This window comes from Danio aesculapii, chromosome 19 (genome assembly GCF_903798145.1).
Source record: "Danio aesculapii chromosome 19, fDanAes4.1, whole genome shotgun sequence".
NCBI lineage: Eukaryota > Metazoa > Chordata > Actinopteri > Cypriniformes > Danionidae > Danio > Danio aesculapii.
The window spans coordinates 15407396-15419462 of record NC_079453.1 but is presented as its reverse complement, the minus strand read 5'-3'; the positions used below and the strand labels follow the sequence as shown (position 1 = coordinate 15419462).

The window sequence follows — 12067 nt, the reverse complement described above, 5'->3', positions numbered from 1 at the left end:
GCTTAATTTGTGCCGGTACACGCCGGATCCGGCACCTCTGAAATCTTATCTGGCACCTCATTTACCGATCCCCCTCCTCAACCGCCCTCCTTTCCCATCCGCTGTTCAATTACACTATCTTCCGCGACTCCCCAGCCCTCTTCACTATCGTCCGCGACAGCCCTCCAGCATCCACCGCACCAACCGATGTTCATGCCGAGAACATTGATACCAAACATGCCATATTTTGGCAAACTTCCTGTCTGCCATATTGATTTTGAACAAAAACCTTCTTTTGTGAACTCCTCCTCGACTGTTAGTTCAGTTTACGGCATCGACAAATGTGCTAGCAGGACGTCAAAGTGCATCTGACAATGGACATTAAACTTTAGGTCTGTCATTGGCAAATCACAATGACCCCAACACATGAATTTGGTAACAGCGCCACCTAGTGGTCAGGAGTTTTAAACCATTCACTAACCATCAATAATGAATCATACAAACTTTTCTTATAATAAAATGTCAAAATAAATAACTTGCACTTTTGGAAACAAAATTAATTGTTTTCTGTGTTTTTCATATTAAAAGTAGAAAATAAGCAGTATCTCTTCTAAATCCAATAACTGTTTTATATCCTGTAAATTACACTCTAAACTGTGCATTTCCTGAATCTTCTGTAAAAATTATATTTAATGTAAAAAAATAATTTTAATGTAATTGAAAATATGGCACAGCTTCCAATCATCATCAGTGCAGTGCAAAGTAAGGCTCAAGAATGGGTCCATCGTCCTACTTGACCAGAGATTAGATGTGGCTACAGATGTATAAATCATCAGTAGAGAAAGTGAAAAAATTGACCTGGAAAAATTAGATGAATGTTGATTTCAAATACATTTCGATTAATTGCCCAGCCCTATTGCATAGTATTGTGAAAACTGATACATTTTACTTCTTAGGATGGAAAAAAGCTTAAAATATTTGTGTTGTTAATGATGCTGAAATTACAGCTTTGAATAAAAGGGATGAATTAAATTTAAGCTATATTCGATGTGAAAATGCTAATTTCAAGCCTTCATTGGACAAGAAAACATATGTGGTAATGTCACTGACATTTATTGCAATTACTTATTTATTTGTTCTTCATAAAAGTTCAAAAGCCTTGCAATAAACCCCAAAAACACTCCATAGTGTTTTAAAACATTTAAACAACTTACTGATCCCAAACTATTGGTGAAAAAGTGAGGTGTTTACATCTATGGAGAACATATTGTTCTTCAACACGGCTGTCATAAAGCAAGAATAAAATAAGTGTTATTAAGTCTTTGAGAAAGTTTACCTTCCACTGCCACAACTGCAGCATCCGTCTCATTGCTTTCATCTCCAAGCCTAAAAACAATAAAAGATCCATCTTTAGCATCAAACTACACCCAAACTACATTGCAGTTTCAGTCCTTTTCAGATGGATCATTTATTTAATATGACAGAGGTACATTTGCATTATGTTTGTGCATTTTGATTTGGAGCTGATCATTCACACTTACCCTGCTGTGATTGGCTGCAGCTGGAGGATCATTTGAGTCTTGCTTTGGTTGTCAGGCTCCACATCCTCTTCCTCAGGGCTCTTCATCACCACCATGTTCTCCACGGTCACAGTGACTTCTGCCTCAGCCATAGCCTGCACTCCCCTTCAACACTGAACGCATGACATTCCTGGTCAATATGCTGTTTTCATAAGTACAAAAATAATGATGATGTATTTTAAAAAAGACTTTTATGCTAATCAATTATGCATTTATTCTACCTCAAAAAGTAATGTTGCATATTAGTAATATACTGTATACACTAGTGTGAAACATTGTTACATATTATATATTAGTTTCCCAGTGATGGGTTGTAAAACATATGCTGGATAAGTTGGCGGTTCATTCCACTGTGGCAACCCCTGATTAATTAAGGGACTAAGCTAAAAAGAAAATGAATTAATTATTTTTTTGTGATTTATTCTATTATATTTGGTTTGTAATGACAAGTATGAGTTTTCAACAGCCATAACTTTGGTCTCCAATGACACCTGCTTGCAAAAATCATTCTAATATTCTGATTTGGTGCTTGATTATTATTGTTATTAAGTTATTAATAATGATTTTACTAAAGTCAATCCTGAAAACCTTTCTACATACTTCTCAATTTTTTTGAGGATTCTTTGATTATTACATTTTTAAAAGAACAGTATTTGTTTGAAATACAAATATTAGTAACAAGTTGCTTGATAGTATTTTAGTTGTTGTTTAATAAAAGTGTTAATGTCTTTAAATGTACTTTCTTCCTTTCTTCTTTTTATATATATCTAATTGCTACAAACTTTTCAACTGTACTGTATCCTGTTTTTTTCATAACAAATATTAAGCAGCAAAGTATTTCATCATTGATGAATATGACTGCTTATTTATATTTTAAATTATAGAATATATAAGATTAAAATATAGAATATATTACATGTATATTACAAATTAGAATACAGTGTTTAATGATGTACATATTTACAACTATTATAATTACCTATAATTTACAATATTTATTCCTTTAATACATTGATCATCAGTTTTAAAAAAAACATTAATTATCCCATGCTTTTGTAATAATAATAATATTTAAATGTTACCATATTCTGTAAAACTCAAAATTTTATCCTGATAAATACAGCATTGATAATAATATTAATTATTATTAATAATATTAATAATAATAAAAAGAAGAATGTAAATGTTTGTTAAACGTCAACAATAAAATTGATAAAAAATTATTTATTTATATAAAATCTTTGACAATATTTTCTACATATAAGAGAAAAAAAAATTATTAAATCATATAAACTGTATAATCTGATAACACCCTTGAAACTTTACAAACAAACAAATCATTTCAATTATTGATTTTTTTTTATTTTTATATAAATTCTATGCTTTTATTTTAAATCAGTCTTTTGTTAACAGTAATATATTGAGGTACCAAGATAACTGATCATTGGCAGCCTTGGGTTATAAAAATGATGCATCCAAAATCTCTTGATATCGATTCTGTAACTGTGTCAGAGAATCCCTTCCACAGCTATGTTATTTACAGCAGATGCCCTTTTTAACCTTCCACACTGCATAACTGAAGACCCACTGAATGTGTCAGGGTACCTCAACAATGGTAGCTCACTGACCTCAGCAATGGGCAACAGATTATACCCAGTATGTAGCACAGTATTAAGTGATCAGGTCAGTGTTAGACCAAAAGTATGAGCAAATTAAAAAGTTTGCAAAACTGAGAAAATACACAATGATTTAAAGTGCCATATGACTAAGCAAGTAAACAGTTCTGTCTGGTTCTTGAATCAAATTGGCTGATAGCTGTGCGATATTCTGCAAATAACAGTACTTGTCCAGCCTCTTCAACCTTGTGTATTACTCCGCCCACATACAGTGGCAAGTAAAGGACACGACAGTTTGACAAATATTGCTGCTGTTGGACAACATAATGTATTTTTGAGGCTCTTTTTAGTTGAGAATGTAGTTGTTTAGATTGCAACTATGCAGTTTATTTATAAGGATAGTGCCTATTTTAAATATTTCAGAGACAGCGCGATGGCAGCCATTACCCTGTCATTGAGCAGAGCAAAGATGGTTGACGTTGTCCATCCACAAGAGGGCAACAGAGACCGCATAATAAGCCCTTAGAGGAGAAAAACTCAGCATAATTTCAAACTACAGCAGATCAAATCATTATAAAACAGGTAATTCTCCCTCTTTTGTATGTTGTAGTGCTGTATTTACAATTGTAGTAATTGTAGTGTAATGAGTGTGAGACGGAACTGTATGTATTTTGTGTTGGCCACTCTTTGTATTACCCTGTGTTACTTTTTGGTTGGCCATCTGTTTGTTTCTAATGAGTCTCCTGTTTTTGTTATTGCATGCTAGTTCAGTAAAAACAAAGAAATATAAAATGCCAGCATGTGTTTAGCATTTTTCCTTTTTGCAAACACAACAGTATCTGATAGTGAGTGCGATGATATTGTGATCTCCCAATTGCAACAGAGAAATACTGGGAAATGTCTCTATACTGATGACATTTCATGCCGTTCAGCCTTATAATCTAAAAATGTGAGCAAAATCACCTGTTTTGTCATCACTTTAGAGATTATGCTAAAGAATCATTCAAATACTAGCTCTAAAATGGCGTTGGTGAATCAGTAACGGTTTCTGCTGTTCTGACGTCCGCTGCAGATGTGAATTTTGGAAGAAAGTAGTTCCTCATACAAAAGGATTTTTAGACTTTCATGCTTGATTTTCTTTTTTCAAAATACACAATTATACCGTCAAACTGTTGTATAAACACAATATCACACTCGTAGCAGTGCGATATGGCAGTATATTGTCACTGATGAGACACAAAGGCCTGGCACTGTGGCCTTGTGCTAACGCACACCTCCCATCAGTGCCGATATACAGCCATATCGCACTGCTACTCATGTGATATATTGCTCATATATACACTGTATATTAAACTATTGATGGCTGCTGTTAAAAAAAATCAATTAACAAATAAAAAAATTGCAAAAGATTCCAATGGTTTCCACTACCAATACCAGTAAAGCATAACATTTTAACGAGTAAATGTACTCTAATTTTAATTAGAATTTATTGGTTTTAACATGCCACCAATTGAAAGCAAAACAGCAGAGATCAAAAGGACAAATAACATTTGCATTAAAAAAAAAATGTCATTTTTATTGAAACCATTATAAAAGCAGTACAACTTCTGTGATGTTTCCATTGCTTTTGTTTCAACAGGGGTATTTAACATATGGTCAGTTGATCAAATATTTATTTATACAAGTTTTAATTTAACGTTAGATTGTTAAAAAGCTGCCTTGCTTATGCACAAGTTAAATCACTGTTTTAACTTACACAAGTCAAAATGGTAAGAAAAAATTAAGTATACTGACGCCACACTTTGACTGAACTCGTGAACACTGTTAATATTGCATTTTTTAATACGTTAAATTAACGTTAAATACCACGTTGATGACCATCGTACAGCATCATGATGCGTCCTTGTACCATGTTACAGCTAACGTTATCTTACATCACCAATTCACCATGAAATTTGCCACGGTAATAACAAATGTACCACGGTTACAACAAATTTCGATTAAATACCAGAGACTGAAACATCAACCACCCGTCTCGTCAAATTATACTACGAATGAAATAACTTTGTTTCACAGTTTGAATAAGATTTGTTGTGTTTATTCTGATTTAACATATGTAACAGTAACTGTTTCAATAATCTGCAGCTATGTTGGTTGCCATGGTGAATGTTTCTAAGCGACTGCACTTTTGTACAAGTGTTTACAAGCACCCTTCGGTTGCTAATTCAGTTAGCATATTAGCTTTTCATGTTGCGCCATTTCATTCAGTCGTCTGCTGTTCGTGATGCTAACGTGCTATGCTAACCCTCCGCTTCATATCACACTTTGTTTGTTTGTGGGTGAATGTGTGTTTACAAACAAACATCACATTCACAAACACCTCAAGCGCGGCTAATTCACGAAGCGTTCCTCGGCCGTACGGGCGGACTGTATCTAAATGACGCGCTGGCGTCGCGCCGCGGTGTTCTGTTCTCATGACGTCTCCCGTGCGGCGGGACGCACACACACAAACGACGAGACGCTCCTCCGCCATTCGAGGGGGCTGCCGCTGCCACCTGAGCCGCGAACACTTCTAGTCGACGTACTGCCGAAGTTCTCGGCTGCGTGGTTGTGTTTAACCGTCACATTTGATAGATTAAAAAGCGCTGGATTGGCCTTACCGTTTAGATCGCGGTCGGTGTCATCCTTACATAGCGAGAGGCTTTGAGTGAACATGCGCAGTTTGTTGAGCTACACTTCCTGCTCAAGCTCGTCCCTGTTCCAGCTGAAGCCATGAGAGAGTTTACAGTGCACACAGGAGTGTTCGTAGTAATATAAACAACATTCACTCAAGTATCCGTGTCATCTTTAATAACTGGGATGGTGCAATCTAAAAAAAAAGCTTTAATTTTCAGCTTTAAAGTACATACCTGTTAAATGCTCCATTGCCTCTTGTCGAGTAGGCTACAACAACAAGTTGTCCTGCTGGATTTGTATTTATTTATTTTTTGGTATGCTAATGACAGACATGATTGTTTGATTATATTGAGTCCATAGCCAGGTAAGCAATTGGCGTAAAAACGATAATTATGCGTTGTAGAAGTACGTTTTGGAATTCAAATAGGTAAATAATCAAACTCAGTTTTAAACTCTTGACAGAAGTCATACAGGAATATCTATCCAACAGGCCAGTAGCCAGAGTGGTGAAAATGGTGGGTTTTTTTCTCAAAAACTGGCCCTTTTTGCAGTTATTCGCCCCCATTTTTTATGAGGTTTAAATTCTGCGTTTATAATGAATTTATTTTTTTATTTTGCTGGATTGTCATCATAACCACACTTTTTATGTAAGAAAAACATTTACTAAAGATTTAGAATAAATAATTTTTAATTCTATTTTTTAAAATACAAATTTATTACATATATCATTAGAATATATATATATATATATATATATATATATATATATATATATATATATATATATATATATATATATATATATATATATATAATTTATTTATTTTTTATTTAATTTTTTTTTTAGGAATCTGTTAAAGTATAAAATTACTGTAAAAGATAAGTTTTAAAATCTGGCCTGCTGTCATTTCTTAGGCAAATAACAAACTGGCCAGCACTTCAATCACTTTCCTCTGCCAGAATTTGGCCATTTTATTTTTTCTTTTAGGCTTAGTCCCTTCATTAATCTGGGGTCGCCACAGCGGAATGAATTGCCAACTTATCCAGCATATGTTTTACACATCGTATGCTCTTCCCGCTGCGACCTATCTCTGGGAAACATCCATACTCTCTCATTCACACGCATACACTACGGACAATTTTAGCTTACTTAATTCACCTGTACCGCATGTTTTTGAACTTGTGGGGAAAACTAGAGCACTTGGAGGAAACCCACGTGAACACGGGGAGAACATGCAAATTCTACACAGAAATGCCAACTGACCCAGCCAAGGCTTGAACCAGTGACCTTTTTTTGCTGTGAGGAGACAGTGCTACCCCACTGTGCCACCGCGTTGCCTTGGCCATTTTAATAATAAAAAATTAAAACATGTATGTTGTATGTTTTCCTACACAGCTGGATATTGGACAGGTGAAAAATAATTGTTTGCATTGGCCAAAACTGATTAGCTGAAGTCACACTGAAGCGATAGCCTACAGAGGATTCACTTGTTCTTAATTGCCTTCTTCAATTGGTTATTTTCACATGTATGATGGCATGGTATTGGCTAAGTTATATGGAACAAATTCTAGACCTTTGTCAGTGGGGGGTCGATCTTTCGAACCACCCGAACCCCCCGTGGCTGGGTCTGAATAATCTATAATAAATATCATTCATTTTCTTTTCGGCTTAGTCCCTTTATTAATCTGGGGTCGCCACAGCAGAATGAACCACCAACTTATCCAGCATATGTTTTACGCAACGGATGCCTTTCCAGCCGCAACCCATCACTGGAGAAACATCCATATACACACACACATACACTACGGTCAATTTTAGAATACTCAATTCACCTGTCTTTGGACTTGTGGCTGAAACTGGAGCACTCAGAGGGGAAAACATGCAAACTCCACACAGAAATGCCAACTGTCCCAGCCGAGGGTCAAACCAGCGTCCTTGTTGCTGTGAGGCGAACGTGCTACCCACTGCGCCACCGCATCACCCATAATAAATATCTAATAATGAAGTTTTATATAAACTATTAATTGAGTTAGCTATATATACATTTGAGGGTAAAATTAGCCATTTTAAAATATTGATAAGTGATATTTAATAGAAAAAGGCAATTTTCACAGTATCATCGATTATATTTTTTCTTCTAGAGTTTAATCTGTTTTACTTTAATAAAATCAGTCAATATTATTAGCCCCTTGAGCAATATTTTGTTTACAACAAAAAAAAAAAAAACATTGACCAAACCAAAAAACAACAAACCATTGTTAATACAGATAAACCATTTAAAATAATTACAATTTAACAGTAGGGCTGATAATTCTGACTTCAACAAACTATATACTGTATATATATATATATATATATATATATATATATATATATATATATATATATATATATATATATATATATATATATATACATACATTATGTGTGTTTTGTACATTACTCACTTACATCCGTAGCTTCGTCATTGTTATTACTTAATAATGCTTTGTGGTCTATTTCGCTATTTTTTTGACAATCATGTATGGGGCGCCAAGACCATTGATCATTAGCAGCCCCTATTTATAAAAATTGTGCATCCGAAATCTCTTGATAGCGATTCCGTAACTGTGTCAGAGAATCCCTTCCACAGCTATGCTACTCACAGCAGATGCCCTTTTTAAGGTTGGTTGCAGCTCAGTTGAAGCTCAGATTCAAAGAGTTGAGCGTCTCAGAGAGGGTAACCACAAGCATTCACGAGGTCAATAAAAACAATAATAAATTCTAGCTCTTTATTTATTCCTCAATGTATAATTAATTGTGCAAATCTAATATACATATATTTCATGAAAATATGCTAAATCCGCCCAAAACACATATGTCAAAAAGGTATAAAGATACTCTACAATGAAGCATCATGGGAAGGGGGCGGTAACGTTATTGAGTGACAGGCATTTCGTGCAATGATAATACCCGGATGCTTCAATCGTGTCGTCTGATTGGCTAGCGAACTAAAAACAATGTTAGAACGAGAAAAATCAAATGTATTTAACACTACACATATAATTATGAACACTAGTTGCTAAAATATGTAAAATGTTATCTGGTATTCCTAATTAATTAAATAAATGATAAAATACGTTGCTCTGACAAAGATGCTTCAAACAAAGTCAACATGTAACATTGTGCATCTACTGTATGAGCAGCACAAGTTGGTCTTTAAAAAAAATATTTTTAAAAAGAAGTCTGAATGTTTATCAGTTGCTCCACTTTACTAATGCTATCCTGTGGCCCCATGGGAAGCGATAGTGTCTGTTGTATGCACATTGCACACTTCAGAGTCTGGCCAGAAGCAGTAGGTAAAGTACTCTTGATTTGGACAACATGGGTGTGAAGTTTGAAAAATAAAACTGATGGACACTTTGGGAAATTATCCTTTGAGCTGGGAAGTTTGGTGTCACACACTGCACTCAGTATGGAAGGGCCCATCCCTATGCTCTAATTTCTTCAGAGGGACCCTCCAATGGGGCATAGAGATGTGCCCTTCAGATTGGAGTACCATTTTTTTTGTGACAACAAAGTATGTAGTAACAATCGAAAGCACATCCTTTATGATCATTTGAACAGTAACAAGATTAATTTAGAGCTGTAGACCATTAATCGTGATTAACTCATCCAAAATAAAAGTTTGTGTTTATGTACTCAAAAATATTGTGTGTGTGTGTGTGTGCGTGCGTGCGTGCGTGCGTGCGTGTGTGTGCATATATATTATGCAAATAAAACTTTTATTTTGGATGTGATTACTTGTAATTAAATGTAGTTTAATTATATTTAAAGTTGTGACCAATCTGCAAATTCATCACTGCAAATGTGAATCTTCCCCAAACTTAACATAACCTTCAAAAGAAATGAGTTTCCAGTGTTGGTAGGGGTCTGGCTGCAGACTCGGTACAGATGCAATCTGACCTGCAATATGACCATTTTGAATGGACTCACCTAACCCCACCCCTAACCCTACCCGTCACAGTGACGTCACTAGCTCCATTGAGTGCATTGTATTTGACAATGCAATCTCAGCTTGTATGATAAAGGCTGCATCCAGATATACAGTTGAAGTCAGAATTATTAGCCCCCCTTTTAATTTTTTTCCTTTTTTTAAATATTTCCCTAATGATGTTTAACAGAGCAAGGAAATTTTCACAGTCTGATAATATTTTTTTCTGCTGGTCAAAATTATTAGCCCCTATAAGCTATATATATTTTTGTTATACAATAACTTGCCTAATTACCCTAACCTGCCTAGTTAGCATAATTAACCTAGTTACGCCTTTAAATGTCACTTTAAGCTGTATAGAAGCGTCTTGAAAGATATCTAGTAAAATATTATTTACTGTCATCATGGCAAAGATAAAATAAATCAGTTATTAGAAATGAGTTATTAAAACTATTATGTTTAAAAATGTGTTCAAAAAATCTTCTCTCCGTTAAACAGAAATTGCGGGAAAAAAAATAAACAGGGGGGCTAATAATTCAGGGAGCTAATAATTCTGACTTCAACTCTCTCTCTCTCTCTCTCTCTCTCTCTCTCTCTCTCTCTATCTATCTATCTATCTATCTATCTATCTATCTATCTATCTATCTATCTATCTATCTATCTATCTATCTATCTATCTCTATCTATCTATCTATCTATCTATATATATATATATATATATATATATTGCTGCAGTTCTTCACTTTATTCCAAGAATATAAGTGGTGTTGAAGACATCTGAAGACGCTAAGTACTTTAGTTTGTTCACTAATGACAATGCTATTTTCATATTATATATTATTTTTAGACTAATTACCAGCATGTTGACAGTTTTTTTTTTCTAAATAGATGCTTAAGGTTGCATGTGTGTGTTTTTTAACACAATGATCTGTTTCCGCATCATCGGGAACACTGACACAATCTTACAGTAAAGCACATGTAATTAATGCTTGGTTCAACAAGAATGTTTTATTATTACCTGTTTCAAATGTCATTACTACCTGCCTGTTGATAATTGCCCTCAAACTGTGCTTAGATAGCTTGCCCCTATTTTTGCATATTTGCTGTGACAACACGCTCAGTTTATTAAATTGTTACAACCAAAATAAGAGTACAATCAGCGATGAATCAAGATATGCAGAGCACCTTTTGCTAAACTCATTATAATATAAATAAACAAACATCATGTGTTTTTGTGTGTTGTGATATATATTATTTAGTTATTTTTCTTTTTCTTATTTTTTCTTTGACAACAATTACACATGTTGTGTAAGTGCACATTTTTCTGGTTGATTACTATGCAGCACTGTTCTATTTCCATGTATTTACTTGGGTCAAATATCTGAGACCATATTGAATATAAAAGATTTACCAGCCTGATCTCACAAGAAGACGTAACTATTTTATGTTTTGTAGTGGCTAATTGATACAAATTTGTACAAGTTCAGTCATACAAAAATGTACAATTTTAAAAAGGAGGCATGGCACCAAACCCTGTCCCTAAACCCAACCGTCATTGGGGGATAAGCAAATCGAATTAAATTGTAAGAATGAGCTCAAATGATTTCATACGAATTAGCCACTAAACCAAAAAGTTACGAATTGCCGTGACTCCCATGAGATTGTGATGGATTTACAATATTCTTTCATTCATTCATTTTCCTTTGGCTTAGTCCCTTTATTCATCAGGGGTCACCACAGTGGAAGGAACCACTGGATTTACAATATACCAGATTAAAAATGGGATACATTTAATAATAAACTTAAACATGTTTAACCCTTGCGTATTGTTCAAATGAACTATTCTTTCATTATGTTAGTGGATGTTTTTTGGCTATCTGACTTTCATTATAATCACATTGTTGATTGTTGGTGGTTTTCTCTGTTGTGAAGAGGTAAAATATGCATTTTTACTGGTGATCAACAGTTGGCAGCATTTACACTTTAGATATGCCTGGCCAAATAAGTGTCTGGCTTTTATATTTTATATTTATATTTTATACTCTGTGGAGTAAAACAGCAAATTACAGTGCACGTGCATTAATACACTTGCTATGTTTACTGTGTTCTGAGAGCTGAAACTGATTATTTTGATTTTCTAACATTTCAAGATGTGTGCAAGTGCGCAAAGGTATCTCTTTCTTTCTTTCTCTCTCTCTCTCTCTCTCTCTCTCTCTCTCTCTCTCTCTCTCTCTCTCTCTCA

General features: G+C 34.5%; 1 protein-coding gene and 2 non-coding genes across 5 annotated transcripts in view; all 3 read right to left on the bottom strand.

Moving 5' to 3' along the window:
• gmeb1 (glucocorticoid modulatory element binding protein 1) overlaps positions 1 to 5906 on the bottom strand; it is a 23905-nt gene extending 17999 nt beyond the window's left edge. For 2 of the 3 annotated variants that reach the window (XM_056480023.1, XM_056480025.1), the window contains exons 1-3: positions 5836 to 5906; positions 1521 to 1672; positions 1316 to 1365 (exon numbers count right to left, since the gene is read on the bottom strand). In XM_056480023.1, the coding sequence (XP_056335998.1) occupies positions 1316 to 1365; positions 1521 to 1651 (181 nt within the window). In that variant the 5' untranslated portion in view covers positions 1652 to 1672; positions 5836 to 5906. Of the gene's footprint in view, positions 1 to 1315; positions 1366 to 1520; positions 1702 to 5835 lie in introns of all 3 variants that reach the window. The other variant, XM_056480024.1, reaches the window with a different exon arrangement.
• On the bottom strand, positions 2981 to 3116 carry LOC130247332 (U11 spliceosomal RNA). The gene has a single exon (XR_008839540.1). It is a non-coding gene; the product is annotated as a U11 spliceosomal RNA (small nuclear RNA).
• Positions 5907 to 8377: 2471 nt separating the features above from the next.
• LOC130247331 (U11 spliceosomal RNA) lies at positions 8378 to 8513 on the bottom strand. The gene has a single exon (XR_008839539.1). It is a non-coding gene; the product is annotated as a U11 spliceosomal RNA (small nuclear RNA).
• Between the last annotated feature and the right edge of the window lie 3554 nt (positions 8514 to 12067).